We start from the raw sequence: 21,575 nt of genomic DNA, 5'->3' as shown, positions 1-21,575 counted from the left end.
CGGAACATCCGGTGCACCAGCGGCTCGTCGAGCATATCGTCATGCAGGTCAGCGTGGCCCGGCGCGAAGCGGAGATGAACAAGTACTTTGACAAGCGGAGGGAAACTACCGGCGTAAGCAATTGCTCGAGCAGCCCGTGATCCGGACGAGATGGATGCCAAGTGGAAACACGAACTGGAACAGCGAAAAGTAGAGCGGAAAGACCGTCTGCGGAAGGAGACAAGATGCAAAAAGAATTTGGCAAACGGTTCGGGTTCGTGGTGAAAGATGACCGGTTTAAGGAGCGGTTGAGTGAAAGTTTGTCGAGGAGGAAAATCTGGACAAGTTGATGCACGAGAAGAAAGTGGAAAGCATTTTAAGAAATTTAACAAATTTAAGAAGGTTCAAAAATAAAATTTCAAATTGTTTCTCACACAGAATTTATTCAATTTGTTGCTCTCTAGCCCAATTACACCCCTTCAATCACAGTTCAGGCTTCTTCGGTGAGAGCCGCGCCTGCCCAAGGTAATATTTCCGGCGGCGTTCCGGTCATCCTCGGACTTGTTCAGACAGACGATCCGGTGTGCTTCTATGAATGTCTCACTAAGCAGTCCCGGAACCATGGCCTTGCTGGTTGAAGAGTATGAAAATCAAGCCCTAGACAAGCTGAAAAAAATTATAGAGCAAAACATTCTTATCATTCCAATCATTCTGGAATAAAACTCGAATGATTTACTTTTGATTCTGATTTTGCTTCTGATTATTCCGTTTATACCAGAATTATTCCGGAAAGGAATGATGAGAATTTTGATAGGTATTACTGATTTCCATTTCACGTGTAAAACGAAATGTCATACTTTCAAAAGTAAACATTAAATGTAAATTAAATTTTTGTTGATGTTTTTTGGGGTTCGGAAATTTTAATCCGGAATCGATGGAGGCCCTCAAGAATTTGAGTTGGAAGCGACAACATTGGCAAGAAAAAGGTAGGTTGTGATATTACGATTAGGAAAACATCGAGATTGAGGAAACGGGTTTCTACCTTTAGATCACGATCACGGGGAAAGCGGAGCAGCTTCAACAAACTGCCGTCTTTTTCTCTCAGTACCTTAAGCGGAAATGGCAGTACCGATAGTAACAGCAGTAGTAGAAGCATTTCTGTCTCCGCTGCTAGTGGAAGTCGGCGGAAGTTTAAGTGCAACTGCACGCTGAGTGGCCACTCACTTGTAAATCGCACTCGCTGTTGTCGCGGTGAGCTGTAACGGGCCAAAGCAACGCGTTCGACAAACTTCTGTCGGGTCACAAAACGGGACCGGTTGGAGCAGCAACATCCAAGGAAGAAGTTAGTTTGGGAGTGAGAAGTTGTACTTAGTTTTTACTAATTTATTTTTTCGAGGTGGAATCGTCGAGCAATTCTTTGTCCGGATTTGACCGCCGGAGAGCATTCGGAACTACCGGAAGGTTCCTCGCATCTATCGTTTACGCCGGAAAAGTCTTGTTCTCGCGCCGAGAGTGCCCCGTCGACACCGGCTTGTTTGAATACGGTGGCCAGCAGCGGCGAAAACAAACCGCTCGACGAAACATAAGCAAAGCAGGGGCCCGTCCGCTCAGCCTTAGTAGCAGGAATCGCCGACGTTATTGCAATCAACTGCTCCGGCTTCGTTTGGCGGACAGCAGCCAAACCAATAACAGTTAACTGTTGCTGCAGCGACTCCGGAATGGACCGCCGTACACTGAAAATATGCTACACTTTTTATTCAAGTGCCCAAACACTTGAATGATTGAATAAAGTCACATCGTAGATCTAATTGGTTTGTGTTTCAACATCAATCCAAACCACTATCAAATGCAAGTGTTTGGGCGGTTGACTTTTTGGTATTTTTTAACATGTTATTTTCATTCGGGTGGCTCAAGCTTTTCAATTGTTTTGCTCATGAATTTGTCCCACCTTCTTGAACTATTCAAAGTGATGAGCAAAACACTTGAAAATGATCTTAAGATCTACCCAAAACAGGCACTATTCAAAGTCAACGTGATTACCCACATGAATTTAATGTGTTTCATTGATTAATTTTTGCGCGACTTTCATCGAAGGCTAGAAGCGAGGCAAGAACCAATAGCACAAAAAACACTCCCGTCTTCAACTGGCCGACCGGCGCAGTGGTAGCGTGCACGACTAGCAAGCGAGAACCTGTAAATCGCTTGTAGGTACTTTTTTTTTCAACACCTTTTAAAATTCAAGTGTTTGGCTATTGACATTATTTCATGGCCAATCACCGAAATTTCAAGTGTTTTGCGATTGATATTTGAGTGCTCTGTACAGCAGGGCCAGATCATGTGTAGAACACTTCGTTGAGCTGTGTAAGTTTTGCTCAGTGTAGCTGGCTGATAACGGAGCACCAACTATCTCCGGAACTTTCTTTTTCCTTTTAAATGTGCTCCTTGCTACTCGCAGATTGTTTGGCCAGATCGAGGAACACGAATCCACAGAAGTCGCAGAATGCCACGGTCAGGAAGAAGCCTCCGCCGTTAGTAATGAAGAAGGGCCGCGAGGATCGCATTCTGAAGGACCGTTGGTGGAAGCGGTTACGCAATCAGCAGCATTTAAAGCAGAGTCTGAATAACCAATTGAGCAGCAATCGTTGCGCTGTGGCTAAGGAACGATGCCTCAGATTAACCTTAAAGCTCAAGTGGCTCAAGTCAATGTTTTTCAAGATGGAATCCCCGTAAAAAAAAAACCTCTTTCTGAAGAGTAACATTCATTGAATTCTGTTGTTGAATTTTTTTGTTGCTCTACATGAACTTGTACAGGTCGACGACACGGATGAAGTAACTCCAGAGTTTTTTTTTTTTTGAAAAGGACTCTAGAACTTAACTCGTTTTCGTACAAGAAGATGAGCGTTAACGACTGGCAGTCGTTGATAATCAAACGGCCTACATGTCCTACTATATGATCTGGTTCTAGGTCACGCCACATCTCACCGAAAATACCGTAAACGTTCTACTGCGTGGAGTTGGTGGCATGGACGATGATCATCAAACCCTCGAAGATGCCAAAGCTTTCGTTGATGACCTTGGTCAGCTGGGCCAGGCAGTTGGTGGTTGAGGATGCGTCGAGACGATCTTCATCGAGGAGTTGTACGTGTCCAGGTTGAAACGGACGACGAAAGTTGGGGCATCACCCGAAGGAGCCGAGATGATGGCCTACTTGGCACCACCTTCCAAGAGAGCGGATGCTTATGGTCATGGTGGGGGTTGTAGGTTGTTGTATAAACAACTGTCCACGAGGGGTGGGGGGATTTGTCAATATTTATCTGAAGGATAGCTATTCCAAGTAGTTTTCCTATCATAAAAGAGACCTGTCCGGAGATCCGTAGGTTTTTAATCAGATCGTATCATCTGATGAAATTGGCAAAATAAAACTTTCCTCGCTACATCCGGGATTGCGCACTACCGTAACGGATAAGCGGAAGTAAGTGCAGGAGATAGCAGGCCGACTTAGAGTTCAACCATTGCGAGGGATGCGGCAGTTTGAGAACCGACCGGAGGAACCGGACTCGGCACTAGAACACCGAATCGTATTCTGCCCAACGCAAATGCGTTCTTCACTACACCGATCTTCTAAAATTAACGTGCCGAAACTGATAAAGGTAGGTCAATTCGTAAGGTTTTTTAGGGCAATATCGCAAAGATTTTCCAAAAGTAAGTTAGGAAAATGAATCACGCCAAAATTCTTCTGTTTTTGTTATGACGTTTACACGCTAATCTGGAAAGCTCAATTTACACAACAAATCATTCTCATCATTCCAATCATTCCGGAATTAAACTGGAATGATTCCAGAATGATCGAGTGTCAACCCCCTTGCTCCGGCCACTCCGGATTGTAGCCAATACTTCCGAAATTTCAAATTTCATGTCCAGTATCAAAAACCATAAAATTTGATACACATATTGCCCCAACTCTTATGGTTCGGGAAATGTCCCCCCACCGGAACATCCCCGGGGCCTCCGGATTGTGGTCACTACTGCTGAAATGTCAAATTTTATGTCCAGTATCAAAAACCATAAAGTTTGATACCCATATTGCCCTAACTCTTATGGTTCGGCAAATGTCCCCTCATCGGAACATCCGCGTGGCCTCCGGCCACTCCGGATTGTGGCCAATACTTCCGAAATTTCAAATTTCATGTCCAGTATCAAAACCATAAAGTTTGATACCCATATTGCCCCAACTCTTTTGGTTCGGCAAATGTCCCCCTTCGGGAAATCCGCGGGGCCTCCGGCCACTCCGGATTGCGGTCACGACTGCCGAAATGTTAAATTTCATGTCCAGTATCAAAAACCATAAACTTTATCGCAACCACAACCAACTTGACCCAAAGGGAACTGGTTCTCGATCAACACGGAGACCCCTTCTTGATGCCGTTAACCGGAGCCTTCCGGGATCAGCAGCTTGACCACATCGGTCCCTAACGTTCTTCCTTGATGGCCTGCAGCGACAATCCGTCCCGTTCCTGCGACGGCCCGAGCCATTTCGGCGACCTCTCCACGTCGTTGACCGGGGGAAATTTCTGCTGTCCCTTCTGATTCTGCAACTGCCACTCGATGTTGACTCCTCGGCTGTCAGAAAATTATGAGCTTGAGTGGAGATGATTTTAGATACATCAATCTCACGTCTCTCGGAGAGGATGATCGGGAAAGGTTTGTTCAACCAATCAGCATGAAGGAAAAGGAGGGGAAGTCTGCGAAGAGGGGAAATCGCCACGTAACGATTTCGCTTCGCAAAAAATTGGGTTCCGATCTTTTTATTCATTCTCTTTACACATACTACACACCACCTAGAGCACCAAACAGTGCGTTGCAAGTGTATTTGTAGCAAGAAAGCGCCATCGACTGTGGATTTGCTCGTGTGTGTGTGTGTGTGTGTGTGTGTGTGTGTGTGTGTGTGTGTGTGTGTGTAGTAAACCACACTAAAATTGTGTTCGCGGAACCACACTAATATCGAAAATCGATTTTCCCCAAGATCGATCGGATGAGCAAACTCGTGAAGGGTAGTTGCAGGGCAGAAACCAGGCGCACACAAATGAAGCTCCCAGCCCGCGTTTGTGTGTATGCGTTGATAATTTGGTGCTCTTTCAAGCCCCAAACTTGCCACTCGATTTCCCTTCCGCACACACAAACACTCACTACCGTACCCAACCAGATTTTTAAAGAATACTCTTTCGTGTGAATTGGCCCTGAAAAGGGCCATTTTAACGTCCTATGACGATGATAAAACCATGCGATGATGACACTCCAAGTTGCCGGCAATTTTCCCTCCCGCGCCTGCTCTGCCTCTCTTTCCAATTTTTAAATTCTCTCCTTCCTCTCGGCGGCTCTGCTGTGCTGCTGCTGCTTCTCGATCCTCCTCGTGCAAAGCTTCGGACCCGTTTGAGCTTCAACCGGCGGCACGGCGCTCTTTTATAACCTCGCTTGGCTGTGACGGCTCGACGCTTTCGAAGCAGTGGCAGAGAGCAAAATTTGCTAAGTGCTAGATACTTGAATCTGATTAATGTGTTCGGGAAAGGTTGCGCTCAACCAATCAGCGACCGGGATTTTCCCGGTCTGAATTTTTATTTTTCATCTTAACTTTTGAGTACTTTAACAAAGATTTATCAACTTTGTGAGGTAGTCTACTTGCAATTTAAGACTTCCCCTTTCGTTTGGTGGATAAAGCATGCAGATTGCTTGAATTGGGTGGAAGATATAAGCGTTTAAACGATTACACAAATCGTTACACTTTCGCTTCGCGAAATTTTGGATTGACACCCGTAGACAGTGCCCTTAGGACAAAGTTCTTTGTCAAAAAAGTTTTGTAGAATCAGCCTGTACGAGGTTTGAATCAACAAAATTTTTGTTGAATATAATCAACGCCGATTTTGCGTTGAAACAAACCTTGATTTTATCGATTCCACAAAAGTCTTTTGTTGTTTTGAAAAAGCTGCTTTGACGTTTAGCGTTGATTCAACAAAAAAATTGATTTTCAAATCAACAAAACGTTTTGTTGATTCAAATATGCCTTATTTTTCTGCGTGCTGATAAATCCAGGGCAGCGTTGCCAGGTTTTGCCGGAGATCATTCCGTAGACTTTTATTTTGCAACGCCACCTATATTTGAAATATAGTACTTATACTCTCGCCAAATGCCACCTATATTTGATATTTGATACTTCATGCATGACACTTATTTTTTAACGATTTTTAAGGATTTTTTATCCTTTTTTATACCATTTGAAATATTGCATTATGCCATTTGAAAGAACGTTTTTTTACATTGATTTTTTTAATGTCATATTAACATAACAATGAAATTAAAATCATCAAAAAATACTTACTTACTAAATTATGTTGAATCACTCGAAACTTGAACTTCGTAATTTGACCTCGCAGGCCCACCTTACCATGGTCTGCCACCGACTCGTCCGAGGGGCGTGACATTGGCCTTAACGTATTAATTTTCGCATTTAATATATTAAGGAATTAAATTCCTCGCGTCTTTTGATATTTGACAGCACCACACCTGCTTTGAAAACATTGATTTGCCTCGTGTCGCGTTCGCTCGCACAACTGTCAAGTGTTTGAGTTTTGATTTAGTTTTGAGAAATAAAAGCTTCGCTGAGTTTTTACGGAAAACATATATTTTGATTGGAGGTCGCTGCTACATTTCTTTAACTTCTAAATGCGGTTGCAGCTGGATCTGAGCGTGTGGATGATGCCGAGCATGCTTGAGAGGATAAGAGGAGTGCCAATAAGGAAACGATTTTTGAGCGTTGGAAAAGTTTTAATTGGGTCCTAAAATGAAGCATAGATTGCTGATATTATTGTTTACAGCGATAAAGCTTATTTTTCTGAGTACAATGACCCTTTGTACGACCACAAAGAGTTTAAAATGGATTTTTAAATCAATTTTGAAAAATTAACCTCGCGGTCCTTCTTGACAGAAAAGCTCCTACTTGACAGCTCGTTCCAAGGGGACCATAGTTGATCCATCGAAAAAATGTTGTCTTGTCAAAAAAAAATTTTGCATTAAAATGAAAAATAGTGATCAGAAATGGTTTTTAATCGTGTTTTTTACCGTTGTACATAAAAATTGACATAGGGCTTTAGTACCCAATTAATTTTATGTTTGTTTTAGATGGTACGAGCTGAATATGAACAAACAGTAGACGCAGTATTTGATGCTTCCGCCACCGGAGGTTCCCCAGCAGTTGCAGACAACTTTTCTTCACCGTTGAACATTGTTGGAGGACCACCCTGACGACGCAAAGCTACGTGCCGGTAGCTCATTGTGTTGATCTCGTCAACATCAAGCCGATGCAGGCCGCGCAAGGCAGAGGAGATTTGTCGTCGTCACTTGTGTTTTATTGTTCTGTTGACCGTCTACCGTGGCACACAGCCAGTGCACGGCTCGGTCGTTCTTTATATTTTAATTTGTTTAGTTTGTTCAATAAATGTTGTAACTCGTTCGTGTCCCGCGTTACTCTTTATTGTAACAAAGTGGCGACGAGGATTTCCGGTGTCGGTTCCGCGGAGTAGAACGCCGAAAGTTCTCCGAGATACCGTGTCGACCTTTTTGAGGTTATGCGCCATGTGGGAACCGCTGGAGCTAGGAGAGCGGGAGAAGCAGTTACTGCTCCAAATCCTGGTCCAGCAGCAGCAGTTGATGGCAAAGCTCAACATCCAGGCGTTGGCGACGCAGCTGACCACGGAGGAGCTCGTCAACGGTTCCAGCAGCAGCCCGAGGTTCGGCCATTCCGGTGAGCAAGCGGCAGGAAACGCGGAATTCCGAACACCGCACACGGTCAAGCTTGCAGGTCTGCCGAGGCCGGTTCACTTACTCCAAGCCTCCGGCGAAGCAACCACCGTGGAGATTGATCAGCATCCGTCACCTCCTACGGAGGTCGTCATCAACAAAATGGCGGGGCAACAAATCTTCCACCACACCGATCAGTCAGCCCATCTGGACCAGGCCATCGACACACACACTTCGTGCCGCACATCTGCACCGAAGTTGAAGCAGTTGATTGGCACCAACGCCAACGGTCTCAGCGGCAAGTGTCATTCCGATGACGTCATGATTGGTGATACGCAGCATGACCACAACCCACACAAAGCACTGCATTGTTCTGGGGAGCACTGTTCGACGGACATCACCATTCAGTCCCGGCAATCGGCTTCACACATTTCTGTTCAGGTCGCCGACAACCCACTTCAACCTGGACCAGTTCGACAGCAACGTGAGAACCGACGTCTGGAGCAGCAGAAAAGGCCACGACTGGCCCTGGGATCCTGGTCCTACAAGGGTTAATCGCGTGTTGTACGTCGTGTGGCTGCATCATCAACTTCAGCTGAATCCATCTCACCCGGTGGACCTGATCATCAAAAGAGCTTTATGACGTTTCGCGTACGCACACTAGCGCACCATTTGATTTTGCTGGCCGGACAAAATTTAACCTCACTTTTTTTCGTGTACGTACACGCAACACATACGCACGTAGAATGCTCTAAACAGCAGCAGTCAGCACAAACACAATTCGGGTCACTTGTGGTTTCTGCTGTGAACCCGCAAGAAGCTGAGCAAGATCTGCCTAGGGTGGTTCCAAGTCCACTCCCCCCAAGATTACTCCTCATCGATCATCTGGCATGCTTCATCACTCTTCACATCCAGAAGAGCACCCGTGAAGGATGACCAACAACTTCTTCATTAAAAGGGGGAGGTGTTGGAGGACCACCCTGACGACGCAAAGCTACGTGCCGGTAGCTCATTGTGTTGATCTCGTCAACATCAAGCCGATGCAGGCCGCGCAAGGCAGAGGAGATTTGTCGTCGTCACTTGTGTTTTATTGTTCTGTTGACCGTCTACCGTGGCACACAGCCAGTGCACGGCTCGGTCGTTCTTTATATTTTAATTTGTTTAGTTTGTTCAATAAATGTTGTAACTCGTTCGTGTCCCGCGTTACTCTTTATTGTAACAAACATGGTTACCCCGTTGCCGCCATTCCACCTGCTCCTGCTCCACCTGTGATTCAGCAAAAGCATCCGGTGCTGAATCAGCACCGTTACCACCAACGGCAGCAGCACGGTCAGAATCGCAATCAGCAGCAGCACAAAAACCGCAAAATTGCCAACAGATCCAGCAGCAGATGCAGCACCAACTTGGCAAGCTGAATTGCGCCGGGGAGTACGACGTGTACGCGAATCTGAGAGCGTACGGGACAAGCATTGGATGCAGCAGCAGCACATCACACCTTACTTCAACAACGATTTTTTTGACAAAGAACTTTGTCCTAAGGGCACTGTCTATGGGTGTCAATCCAAAATTGCGCGAAGCGAAAGTGTAACGATTTGTGTAATTGTTTGAACGCTTATATCTTCCACCCAATTCAAGCAATCTGCATGCTTTATCCATCAAACGAAAGGGGAAGTCTTAAATTGCAAGTTGACTACCTCACAAAGTTGAAACTAATGACTTTTCAGTATCAAGGAGGACTAGCTCGTTCCTTTTTCAGGGCAGAGACCATCTACTCACAGGTAGTCGTAGACCTAAGCTACTGACTACTCATCACTCAGGGTCGACATTTCTACTCAGCGATTCAAGTGAGACACGGATGAAATAAAAATCAAGAACCCACAATTCTAATAATTCTAATCAAAACGTGTATTTTGTCCAAAGTGTAGGGTGTGGGTGTGTGTGGGGAATGTTAGGCACTTCAGGGGCAACGTACCGTTCAGCAGCTGGACTCGCAGAGAGGCTTCGCTGACTCCACTCCAATCCTCGAACGCCTTCGGCGTTCACCTGCTCCAAGGCCGGTCACAGGAGCGCCCTCGACTGTGCCGCCGCGATCCCGTGGGGGGATGTCGTTGAGCTGCTGGTTGGTCGTTGACTTCCGAATGGCTTGAGCTGCTGCTGGGTTGGGCTGGAACGCAGAGGTAGGCCAGCGGGCGTTGCTGGTCCTACTTGCGGCAGGCGTCTTCCCTCAGTGGCGGATTCGGCAGCCCCAGAGTCCACTGATTTGGGCGTGCCGAGAGGGGATAATCTCCTTGACGAGTTATGGCACCGCGCGCCAGAGATTCGGGTCAGTGTTTGACGAAAAACGTAGCCAACGGCTCCTGCGCACTCACAAGGCTAGGTTCACCGGTTCCCGTGTGCCGTCGCGCTGACGGACTGGACTTCCGTTCTGGACACTTCCACTTCCGGAAGGCAAAGACGTGCGCAGTACAAATAGACGATACTGGCACAAACGGACACGACTTAACACACGGACGCCTGAATGGCAAAAGAGGCCGATGCTAAACATCGGCGGGCCAAGAAGACATTTTCCCGCTCGAATACCAAACGGGAGGGGAAAAGCTCCATTTTCTTTTCCACCCAATTCGAGTAGTCCTGCCTTATCGCTGTCAAGGACTATCTCGTTACAGCGGCACGGCTTCTACTGCCATGTATTGTGTGATGTTGTATGTACGGAATCAAGTAGAAAAGTGAAGGTTCGTTGAAGAATTGTAACCAACGGTTACAAAGTTGATAAAACTTTGTTAAAGTATCCAGGTTTTTAAGCGAAGATGGCGTTCGAATGTTGAACGTCCGAAATGTCAAAATCGCGCAGTAGCACCAACATTAGAAAAAAAATGTGGCTGTCATGCCATGGCACACTTTTTCCCTAATGTTGGTACCACTGCGTGATTTTGACATTTCGGACGTTCACCATTCAAATGCCATTTTCGCTTAAAAAGCTGGATTCAAAAGTTAAGATGAAAATAAAAAATGAATGCAGGAAAAATCCCGACTGCAGATTGGCTGAGAACACTTTACAAATTTTGCCTTGTCTCCTGCTTTCGTGGAACTGTCACGCGAGAATGTTGCATCACTGTTGCCACATTTCATGGGAACTATTTAAGCTAGCACTTAGCCTCAGAAAATTTCAGTGCCTTACGAGGTTTCATCAAAGACGGATCCACGGTGGTAATTTTATTGCTCACACACACGCACACATTGAAAGACACAGTTTGTGCACTAAATTGGGAGGAATTCTGTTCTAATGAAAATTTTTAGGACGGTCAACGGAAAACCAGAATGACTTGGGCAATGGGGTTGGGACCACATTTACAGGATATTGGCCACACCCGGAGTGGCCAGTGCCCTCGGGAAGGTTCTACCGGGGGGACATTAATCGAACCATACGACTTGGGGCAATATGGGTATCAAAATTCATGGTTTTTGAAACTAGTAATGAAAATGGCCAGTTTGACCGGATTGGCCACACCCGTACTGGCCAGTGCCCTCGGGAAGGTTCTACCGGGGGGACATTATTCGAATCATACGACTTGGGGCGGTTCTATCCCATTCCCCAAAGTTCCATTCCCCAGAATGCCATTCCCCAGAAATCCATTCCCCAGAATGGTTCATTCCCCAGAATGGTCCATTCCCCAGAAACTCATTCCCTAGAATGACCCATTCCCCAGAAAAGTTTTATTTTTATTATGAATGTACTTTATTTCAAAAAATGATCAGTTTTAAAGTGTGAAGTATTTAGATTTCGCCTTTTTTGTGATAACTGCTGACAAAAGTTAAATGTTCCCTTCTTTAAAGAAAGGAAAACGCTCTTAACTTGTGATGATTGCTGACGAAAGATGAATTTTCCCTTTAAAGTTGAATTTTCCCTTCTTTGAAACAACATTTAGATCAGTGCATTGCGAGCACCGTGTTCTAGTTTCATTTCCACCAGTTCTAAAAATTTAAAACTGCTCGCAATTTGAAACAATGGAGCATTTCCATTCGAGCAGTTTTTGCTTTTTTCTACAATGTATTTCTTATGGAGCGAACTGTCAAAAACTGCTCGACTGCGGGTGCTCCATTATAAAACTTCGCCATGCAGACAGTTTTAGGACCCTATTTTAAGCTTCATTTAAGGACCCTATTCACCCGCCGGCTCGGCCCCACTCAGCACGTTCCGTTTGAATTCCGTTTAGAATTCCGCTTGAGCGAAAAAAGTTCGATTCGAATTCTAAACAGTGTTCGTTTTAGATTCGGAGACGAATTCCGTTTCAAACGCAACAACCGGTTCCGTTTGAGTTTTCGCCACAAACCGGTTCAAGCGGAATTCAAACGGAATTGAAACGGAACGAACGGGTAAGCTTTGACAGCTTCTTCTTCTTTTTTTCATTCTGATTTTTATTTTTGTCTTTATTAGAATGAAATTTACAACTGATTGAACTATTTGGCCTATTTTAAGCAATTTTTATTAATATTTAAAAAGTAATCAAGAAAAACACTCCCCACCATGAATCCCCATGTTTTTAATTACTTAAAATTTAAAACTTTCACAATAAATTAGACTAACAGGAAATTGATGGCCAGACCGCACCTCTTAGGGATCGAACCGCTGAAGTCTGTTTGCCGAGGCGACGTTGCTGGATGCCGCTACAACGCAAACCTTACTCAAAGCCGCCGTTGTTCCTTCCGCAGCCAACACGGACACGGTCCACGTTCGTTGCTCCGGCGACGTTAAGTTCTTGCTCACGTTCTCCAAATTGTCCCAATAATAAGCCTCAACCGTCGCCATCGAATCGCTCACCACCGAATCCCAAATGCTGATCATCAAGTTTTGAATCTTTCTCGTCGGGTCGTACTTGTAGCGGAACAGTCGTGGCACGATCTTCCCCAGGTACGGTATCATCTTCAGCTTCGCCGACGTGGAGTTCAAATCGGACGCAAAACTGCACAGCTTCTTGCAGGTTGTGAGGTTGCCGGCCCTCCAATCAAAGGAAAGATTTTGAGCTTGTCCTCGTCGCTGTACAGATGTATTTCCTAAAGTCGTCGTCAAATCAGTTGGGGATAACAAAATAGTTCTATTTCTAATAAAACTCACCGGAAAAGCACGCAGGAGGACAGATCCGTCCCACTTGCCGCTTTCGATGACGCAAGTTGAAACGCGTTTGACATTTCTTTTGATGTCACCTCACTCACACACTGACGGAAAAACCGCTTCGGCGAATTCGGTGAAATGTCATCAAGGTTCCGCCGTACACCAGCAGGTGTCGCCCCTGTGCAAAAATGCTCAAACGGAATCGAAGCGGAACCCAATCAGACAATCCGTTTAGAAAATTTCGAAACAATTTTCGAAGCGGAATTCGAAGCGGAATGAACCCGTCATGCGGAAAACGATTTGATTGGGGCCCCGCATCTGAAACATTTCATACAAGCGGCAAACCAACTTCACACCACGAGATTAACCATGGTCGACCAAACTGTCATTTTACGCGTACAAAAGTTGCTTGTAATCGTCGTCGTCCTTCTACCAAACTGAGCTGTTCTTCGTAAAAATATTAAAATATCTCGCATTTTCCGTAACATTTGCAGCCTTTAATCACTGAAAATGCCGGACCATCTCGGAGATGATATGCGGAAGGTCAAGGTTGACAAGGAGGCCGAGCCGGAAATCGAAGGTAGGATGAAATTCGGGGTTTGTTTTTTTTTTTATGTTAAGTAAAGTTGGCTGTCTTCGGAGGTTGTTTGGTGAAATATTTGAGTTTTCTGAACAATTACTTTGTTTTCAGCTCTTGACGATGTCGACATCGAGCTGCTGAAAACCTACGTAAGTATTCCGACTAAATTGAGGGGTTGGCTCAAAATTTGTCAGTAATAATATTCGATTACTGAACATAACCTCAAAAATCCGTTGCGAACAGGGACAAGGCCAGTACCACAAAGCCATCAAGCAAATCGAGGACGACATCCAAAAGTCCATCAAGCAGGTCAACGAGTTGACCGGAATCAAGGAAAGCGACACCGGGTTGGCCCCGCCGGCGCTGTGGGATTTGGCCGCGGACAAGCAAATCTTGCAGAATGAGCAACCGTTGCAGGTTGCCCGGTGTACAAAGATCATCAACGCGGATTCCGACGATCCGAAGTATATCATCAACGTGAAGCAATTTGCCAAGTTTGTGGTTGATCTGGCCGATTCCGTTGCTCCGACCGACATCGAGGAGGGAATGCGCGTTGGGTAAGTTTGATAACGGGGATCAAACAAGCTGGTTGTATCTAATATAGTTGATTTTTGCTTGTAGCGTTGACCGGAACAAGTATCAGATTCATATTCCGTTGCCGCCGAAAATCGATCCCACGGTGACCATGATGCAGGTCGAGGAGAAGCCGGACGTGACCTACAGCGATGTCGGCGGATGCAAGGAGCAGATTGAGAAACTGCGCGAAGTGGTGGAGACTCCCCTGCTGCATCCGGAAAAGTTTGTTAACCTTGGCATCGAGCCACCAAAAGGTGTGTTGCTGTTTGGACCGCCCGGAACCGGCAAAACCCTGTGCGCACGAGCGGTTGCGAACCGTACGGATGCCTGCTTTATTCGAGTGATTGGATCGGAACTGGTGCAAAAGTACGTAGGCGAAGGTGCCCGCATGGTTCGCGAGCTGTTCGAAATGGCCCGCTCCAAGAAGGCTTGTTTGATCTTCTTCGACGAAATCGATGCAATCGGAGGAGCTCGATTCGACGATGGTGCCGGTGGTGACAACGAGGTCCAGAGAACCATGTTGGAGCTGATCAATCAACTGGACGGTTTCGATCCCCGTGGTAACATCAAGGTCCTGATGGCCACTAACCGGCCGGATACGTTGGACCCGGCACTGATGCGTCCAGGTCGTCTCGATCGTAAGGTTGAGTTTGGTCTGCCAGATCTGGAGGGCAGAACGCACATCTTCAAGATCCACGCCCGATCAATGTCCGTTGAACGGGACATCCGTTTCGAACTGCTCGCGCGTCTCTGTCCCAACTCGACCGGGGCCGAAATCAGATCGGTCTGCACGGAAGCGGGAATGTTCGCTATTCGGGCTCGGCGCAAGGTGGCCACCGAAAAGGATTTCCTCGAAGCCGTCAACAAGGTCATCAAGAGCTACGCCAAGTTTAGCGCCACTCCGAGATATATGACTTATAATTAGATCTATTTCCTAGAACATCGTATTAATATACCTTGAAAATAAATAAACTGCTACCCTTGATAATCATAAATCGGTACCGTTTTTAACTGCATATCACAAGCTCGCTTTAATTTATTTAACAAACCCTGTAAAAAAACATTCCACGCAAAATCGCGATAAAATTGTATTAGACTCATTCACCGTTCTGGTATACCAGTGCGATAATTTTAAAACTTACTAGATGTTGTGATTGGATTCTACATAGTTACAGGTTACATAGTTACTTTTACTAAGTTTCAAAGACGCAAGTGTAGTTTGGAGCAACATCTGAAAGGAGAGGTACGACATTGCTCTTACGACTTTTCATTACACGTGTTTAAATTGGAAGAAAGGCCGAATAAAAAGTCAGCAAATAAAATTCACCTCAAAACTACCTCCGGAACATTCGAAAAATTTCCGGTGGTCAGGTGAAAGTCTGCGTGATGTAAACTTTACGAAATGTAAATCGGGTGCTAAAAAAAACCTTGTTTTTCCAAAAACCAATGAAAAGTTGATACGTATGGCTGGTAAATACTTTCAAAATCTGTAAACATATAAAGGTGTTTTCTTTTTAATTTCACGATCTTTTCAGTTTAACGTCACGGCAGAATGTTTCTAATAGTAGTTTATGCAACATTTATCCAACGAGGTTCACCGAGTTGGATAAATACGAAGAGTGCTGAAAAAATCAAGTTTTGCAACGAGTTCCATACAACATTTTTTGCAATTCCAAAAAACACACACTGAGTGAAATTTTATGTCAAATTTTCATGTATTTAGTCAATAAATCGTTTAAATAAAAAAAATGTTGAAAAGTGTTACTTTTCGAAACAAGTGCTGAAAAGTTCAACTTTTCAGCACCCATTTGAGTGCTGAAAAATAGAACTTTTCAGCATTTATTTTGAAAAGTGTTGCTATTCGATTCTTTTATTTTTGGTACAGAAAAGTAGGCTATTTCGTCGTTCAAGAATGACAGGAAAAGTAAATAGTTTCACGTCGGAATTGCAAAAAGGTTTTTATTTCTGCACATGGGACTACTATGCGGACATTGACAGCACAGACAACAGACGTAGCGGCTAGAACAAAATATTTTGAAAATCGTGTGTAAAAACATGGCTGCCGCATCCTGCTAATCTACTAGCGCCATCTGTTAGCCTATTGCCACTCTCTAAAGCAGCCATAATGGTTTTCTGAGAAGGTGTGTTTGAAAATGCATCACCCAGAAATGTTTAAAAAATATATTATTTCAATTTTTCGAAAAAAAAATTTAAAGGTAAAGATTATGTTTTTATGCTTTAATTATTAATTATACTTTAATTATTAATTAACACGATTTACGAGCACATGGAAGTTTTTTTTCATTTAATTATCGATATTTAAAAAAATAGTCTAATCTGTTGCTTTTTTAAACACAGCAACCAAGGCCGCGCTTGAGGCTGTAAAATTCTTGCTGGTTGTGTTTATAAACAAAACCAACAGAGGTGAGCAAAAGGAGGAGGAGACCCGGTGGAAATCGGGAGGATGGGCAAGCGTTTCTTGGAGGATAAAAGATTCCGAACCAGAAACGAAACAATCCGGAATTGTCGAAGAAGGAAAAACAGCAAGGTATGACACGGTAAAGTCTGGATGTCATCGGCGCCGTCAGCAAGAGCTATTATCACGGCCAACCCCGTAAACGTTTTTGCCCCAAACGACCGCATTCCGAAGATTATCTCCGGAACCGACAAACCAGCTACCACGATCATTTCAACGCTCACCTTTAAGACATCAACCTCTTCAACGCCCTCGAAACCCACCCCACCTTCAAGTGCCGCCACTTCCGGCGAACCCTCGTCGCCATACCAAAGGCATGAATCTTGAATGTTCTCCCCGGCGCGTCAGATTCCCCACCGGATTTCTAGTGCAAGCGATCACAAACACCAGAACCAGAACAAACGATTACAAACGTTGGAAACCAACAAAATGAAAAATGACAGTAGGCGGAAAGCGATATTTTGACAGTGGGCAATGTGTCAGGGCAAAGCGACTGCAGCGCCACAAACGGATTGCCACAACTAAAAAATCTGTAGCAATGATTTACACAAGTAAAGAATCGAGCCCAAACGTCTGTTGTCTGTGTTGACAGTACAATGAAAAGCTAACTTTGCTACAACAAAAAATTAATTGACCCAAGTGGAAATATTTCAGTTTGATGATTGACAAATTACGATGAACTATTTTATCCAGGACGCAAACCCGATCAAACCAAATTTCACAACCAGATGGCGATACTGTACATTTTTTTGGATGGGAGTCATTCATAAACCACGTGATCGATCACTGGCACGATCGGCAAATCGGCAATAACTGTTGAGCTTGCAAAATGTGACAAGCTAAAAAGTTGTCAGTTTTCTATCCTCACGTGATTCATAAATTCAAGATCCGTTAAAAACTGTTTGTCTGTGGGTCAGTTACCAAACTGCTTTGTTGCATGTTGTGCCAACAACCGCTTTTTGCTATAAATTGTGCAGGCTATTCTGTAACCTTTTGAAGAAAAGGTGCTGGTGCTATTTCTTAACTTAATGATAACATGTTAAAGGTTAACAATCCATAGCCTTCCCTTAGGTGTCGTGAAAAGGTCCAGCTTGTGATAAACAATCGAATTCCAGAGGGGAAAAGATCACCTGTTGTGTTGGTCCGAGCCGGGAGTTGAACCCCGATCTACCGATTATGAGGCGGAAGCGTTACTACTCGGGCTCGGTCTTTACGAGGTAACAATCCAAAATTTCGCGAAGTAAAATGAAACGCCAGAAGATGAAACACCCTTTCCCCATCACGGGCGTGCGATTCAAGGATTAACACTGCAGTTTTTTATTTGGAAATTGTGATCGCAAGATACAAAAGTAACAAAAACGTTCCAACTTTCAAGGTGTTTGTGGTTTCCTTTTCTTTCTTTTAATCTTTAATTAGCTTATTACAAAGACAGCGGTAAAACGTGATTTTGTATGGAACGCACTTTACTTGGCCTTGCTGTTCAGAATGATACCGTCGTACTTCTGCTGGAACCACTTCATTGCGTCCTCCTTCGTCAGGCGGTGAATGAAACCGATCTTGCCGGTCTTGCGTCGTCGCTGGGCGACGTTGTATCCTGGGCGTGTAAAGAAGGAGACAAATGTTAGTTTTTCTTCAAATATTACTCAGTCAATGATTTCAGGGTATTGGTGGAAGCGAAAGAAGTTTGTTCGAATGAACGATGACCTGCAAAAAGGAGTAGTTTTTTACAGATCGTATTACGTCCAGTTCATGCATAGTCTTAATCTTTGCACAGGACTGAACAGTATCCGAAGAGAGTGCAGATACTGTTTAATTAAAGTGCAGTAAACAATTATTTGATTATTTTATTTTTGATTTTGACCTATGGCTGGAAATAATAAAGTTTGAAATTTCATACGGATCGATGTTTCTTTGCTGTCACCGAATATTGGTGAAATCGGTTTCCAAATTACTGTTTTTATTTCCTTGGCCAGTTTTGGTTGGATTTTTTGGCAGGCTAGGTATTTGCCAAACTTTTTCTAGAACCTTGCTCACTAAGCTTTTTTTGTAGAACCTTGGAAATACATCTCAACACTTTTTTACACTTCATTAATCATTCACTTGGTATTAAGGCCACAAAAGCTTGTTATCAATCCCTCGGAAAGTGCTTAACACTACTTGTTCGGGAGGGTTATCTTACCGCTCTCGGAAGCCTAGCGAACGAATATTTCCAGTCGAAAAATGCAACATTGCACCGTTTTAAAACTAGTTGGTTAACAAAAGTTCTTCTGAAACATGCAGGACAAATCGTTCCAGAATATCACATTAGAATTCAAAGTAAATGAACTGCATAGTTGCTTTCCACTTGAATCTGTTGTTGACGAAAGAACCAAACTCACCCGGGCGTCCCAGAACGACGTAAAAGTCCAGACCGTAGATACCGATCGACGGATCGTACTTGATGCCCAGATCGATGTGTTCCTGGATACCGAAGCCAAAGTTGCCGGTCTGGGAGAAGTTGTCGCGACGCAACTCGTATTCCCGGACCTTAAGGCCACGCTCGAGGATTTCCTCGGCCTTGGCGCCGCGGACTGTGCAGTGGACAGCGATCTTTTCGTTACGGCGGATACCGAACGAACGCACCGTATAACGGGCCTTCGAGTAAACCGGGGTCTGGCCGGTCAGCTGCTCCAGCACCTTGGCCGCACGGGTCAACCTGTCACCGGACTCACCGACGCAAATGTTCAGACACAATTTGCGGATACGCAGATCACGCATAATGTTCTTCGATTTGTCCTTGCCTGCCGTTTTCGTGGCCTAAAACAAAACAAAAAAACAAATCACTATCGTGTGTTCAACAGGTGTTCCGGCATTCCGATCCACTCCGGAAAAAAACTGTCCACCGGATTGGTCCTTCCTCGGGTTGCTTACCATTTCTAAAAAGAAAAGAGAAAGAAGGAAATTGAAGTTAGACAGAAGTAACAACGTTTACATTCGACGTCATGGCCGGCTTGGAACGCGAAAATTCAAAACCCAATTTCTAGCCACAAAAGTCTACTCTGCAGAGAAATTTCAACATCCCACTGAAGCAGTTTGACTAGAGATTTGTTTTTCGACAAAACTTTAAACAAATTTGAGGATTTAAACATCAAAACTTACTGAAATTGTCGCGAAACGATGGAAATGTGTCCACACAAAAACGTGCACGGTAGAAAAGAGCAATTTTGGTTAGATTTGTTGGCGGCCCTGATATTCTTGATCGACTTTTTTTTTTCATCGACATTTTCCATCGATAATCGGACGAGGGGCGTCTATTAGGTGATATTTGTATGGGCGCATGTTTGGTTCAGTATTCTAAAATATTTATATTATATTTATTTATATCTGGAGTTTTTTTTAAAAGGTCAAATAAACCAAATTTTCATTTTTTGCTTTTTGGGTTTTTTTTAATACCCCTGACTCAAGGCGGTTTCAAAAACACCCAAAAAGCAAAAACTGGAAAATTTGGTTTATTGGACCTTTTCAAAAAAAAACTCCAGATATGTTGCTTGATTCGAGATTATACCGTTATAAGGCTAGTACGGAGTTCGGAAGGAAAGGGGTCAAGAAACAGCTTTACGAACAGTAGAACAAAGGAGAGGGAGCGATTTCTTGGGACATTTCTTCACCCTCTCTGACTTGCTCTCGCCGTCGCTGCTGCCCATTTGATTTTTTTCTTGACCGATTCCTTCCGAAGTGCATATACAGCTATAACCCAGTCACAGAATATTCTAGCAGAGCTGGTTATGTCAGAATCCTGCTAGAACGGTAGAACATTTCTGCTAGAATGCAGTAAAAATATCCAACTCTGTAAGAACTCTTCTAGAATCCTGCTAGAACGTCCTGACTGGGAACCCTCAACAGGGGCTAAAAGGGACAAAAGGACCAAACCGAGTGTTAGGTCAAGTGTTAGGTTTATTTTATTATACAGCGATAAAAGGCATACCAGTGAACCATACCTGTTTTTTTTAGATTGGGTCCTAAAATGAAGCTTCGATTGCTGATATTATTGATTACAGCGATAGAGCTTATTTTTCTGAGTACTATGACCTTTAAAGAGCGAGTCCACGAGCAAAGCATACCCATCTCGCATCGACCTCACCAATCTGCCTGAAATTTTCAGGGGTTGTTTGTACATATAAAACTAGCATCTGGCCAAAATAGGAGCACTCTAGGTCAACGGGAAGTGGGGCAAATCGGGACACAAAGTTTAAAGGTTCAAAAACGTCAAAAATCTTAAAAAGGCTATAACTTAGGCAAACACACAAAAAAATATTACGGTAATGACAAAAGTAACTTACTTTTGAATTAAAAAGTTGTAAAAATTTGCTGCATTAAATTTTTTTTTCTTGTTTTGAAAATGAAAACTTTTACTGTTACAGTTTTTGAAAATCTCATTGCTCACTGATTTAAAAGTTTTTACTTTTAATCCGACTGTAAAATTTCTTTCATTTTGACGTTCTCGTGTAACCGTATACGCCTAAGTCGCAAATGTAAACAAACACTTTGGTGGGTCCGGTGGTGCTGGTGAGTCTAGGACGCAAAGCAAAGCCGACCGCGGCAGCAGCTAGGACTCGGACGCGGAAACCTTCGTGAGCCAAACAGCAGCAGCGGAACGCCTTCGAAGGAGGGTGGTGTAGGAGCGGGACGAGGTCGAGTGCTCGAAAAGGACAAGGCCAGCTTCCTGCAAGAACTGCAGCTGTTCCACGGCCGGAATGCGTAAGAAGGAAGCTTGGGTGTTTTGTGGGGTTTGTGATTGATTTTGTTTGTTTTTGTCTTGGTTTTTGTAGGATGAGAGGTAGGAATGTGGATTCGCACCGGTTGTATTGGGTGGTGGTGGCCCGGGATTGGTAGTTGAAGGTCAATTCGCGTGAGGACTGGGCGAGATCATCGAGGAGATGGCGCTGCCGAAGCGTTGCATGAACAACGAGATTGCGTTGAAGAAGATTAACTTCCGGTTTTTGGACAAGTATGCGAAAGTTTATTTTCACGATGAGCCTCCGGCGAAGAGGAGGACGACGAAAAGCTACATAATCGGAGGTGGT

At 44.3% G+C, this 21,575-nt stretch overlaps 3 protein-coding genes and 1 pseudogene across 3 annotated transcripts; 1 reads left to right on the top strand and 3 right to left on the bottom strand.

The window, feature by feature from the left end:
• Nucleotides 1–2,980: 2,980 nt before the first annotated feature.
• LOC119766121 lies at nucleotides 2,981–6,455 on the bottom strand (annotated as a pseudogene).
• A 5,786-nt stretch (nucleotides 6,456–12,241) lies between these two features.
• LOC119767470 (proteasome-associated protein ECM29 homolog) lies at nucleotides 12,242–12,936 on the bottom strand. Its single transcript, XM_038256147.1, has 2 exons — nucleotides 12,884–12,936; nucleotides 12,242–12,805 (listed from the first exon to the last, which is right to left on the bottom strand). The coding sequence occupies exon 2, from the start codon at nucleotides 12,689–12,691 to the stop codon at nucleotides 12,383–12,385; it is 309 nt and encodes a 102-aa protein (XP_038112075.1). The 5' UTR covers nucleotides 12,692–12,805; nucleotides 12,884–12,936; the 3' UTR covers nucleotides 12,242–12,382.
• Nucleotides 12,937–13,269: 333 nt separating this feature from the next.
• Nucleotides 13,270–15,031, top strand: LOC6046185 (26S proteasome regulatory subunit 7). The gene is made up of 4 exons (XM_001863382.2): nucleotides 13,270–13,460; nucleotides 13,572–13,609; nucleotides 13,704–14,017; nucleotides 14,082–15,031. The coding sequence occupies exons 1-4, from the start codon at nucleotides 13,391–13,393 to the stop codon at nucleotides 14,959–14,961; spliced, it is 1,302 nt and encodes a 433-aa protein (XP_001863417.1). The 5' UTR covers nucleotides 13,270–13,390; the 3' UTR covers nucleotides 14,962–15,031.
• Nucleotides 15,032–17,873: 2,842 nt separating this feature from the next.
• Nucleotides 17,874–19,789, bottom strand: LOC6046184 (60S ribosomal protein L11). Its single transcript, XM_001863381.2, has 4 exons — nucleotides 19,651–19,789; nucleotides 19,423–19,427; nucleotides 18,891–19,308; nucleotides 17,874–18,106 (listed from the first exon to the last, which is right to left on the bottom strand). The coding sequence occupies exons 1-4, from the start codon at nucleotides 19,772–19,774 to the stop codon at nucleotides 17,976–17,978; spliced, it is 678 nt and encodes a 225-aa protein (XP_001863416.2). The 5' UTR covers nucleotides 19,775–19,789; the 3' UTR covers nucleotides 17,874–17,975.
• Between the last annotated feature and the right edge of the window lie 1,786 nt (nucleotides 19,790–21,575).

Source organism: Culex quinquefasciatus, chromosome 2, assembly GCF_015732765.1.
Source record: "Culex quinquefasciatus strain JHB chromosome 2, VPISU_Cqui_1.0_pri_paternal, whole genome shotgun sequence".
Lineage (NCBI taxonomy): Eukaryota > Metazoa > Arthropoda > Insecta > Diptera > Culicidae > Culex > Culex quinquefasciatus.
This window is presented reverse-complemented; position numbering and strand designations above follow the sequence as displayed.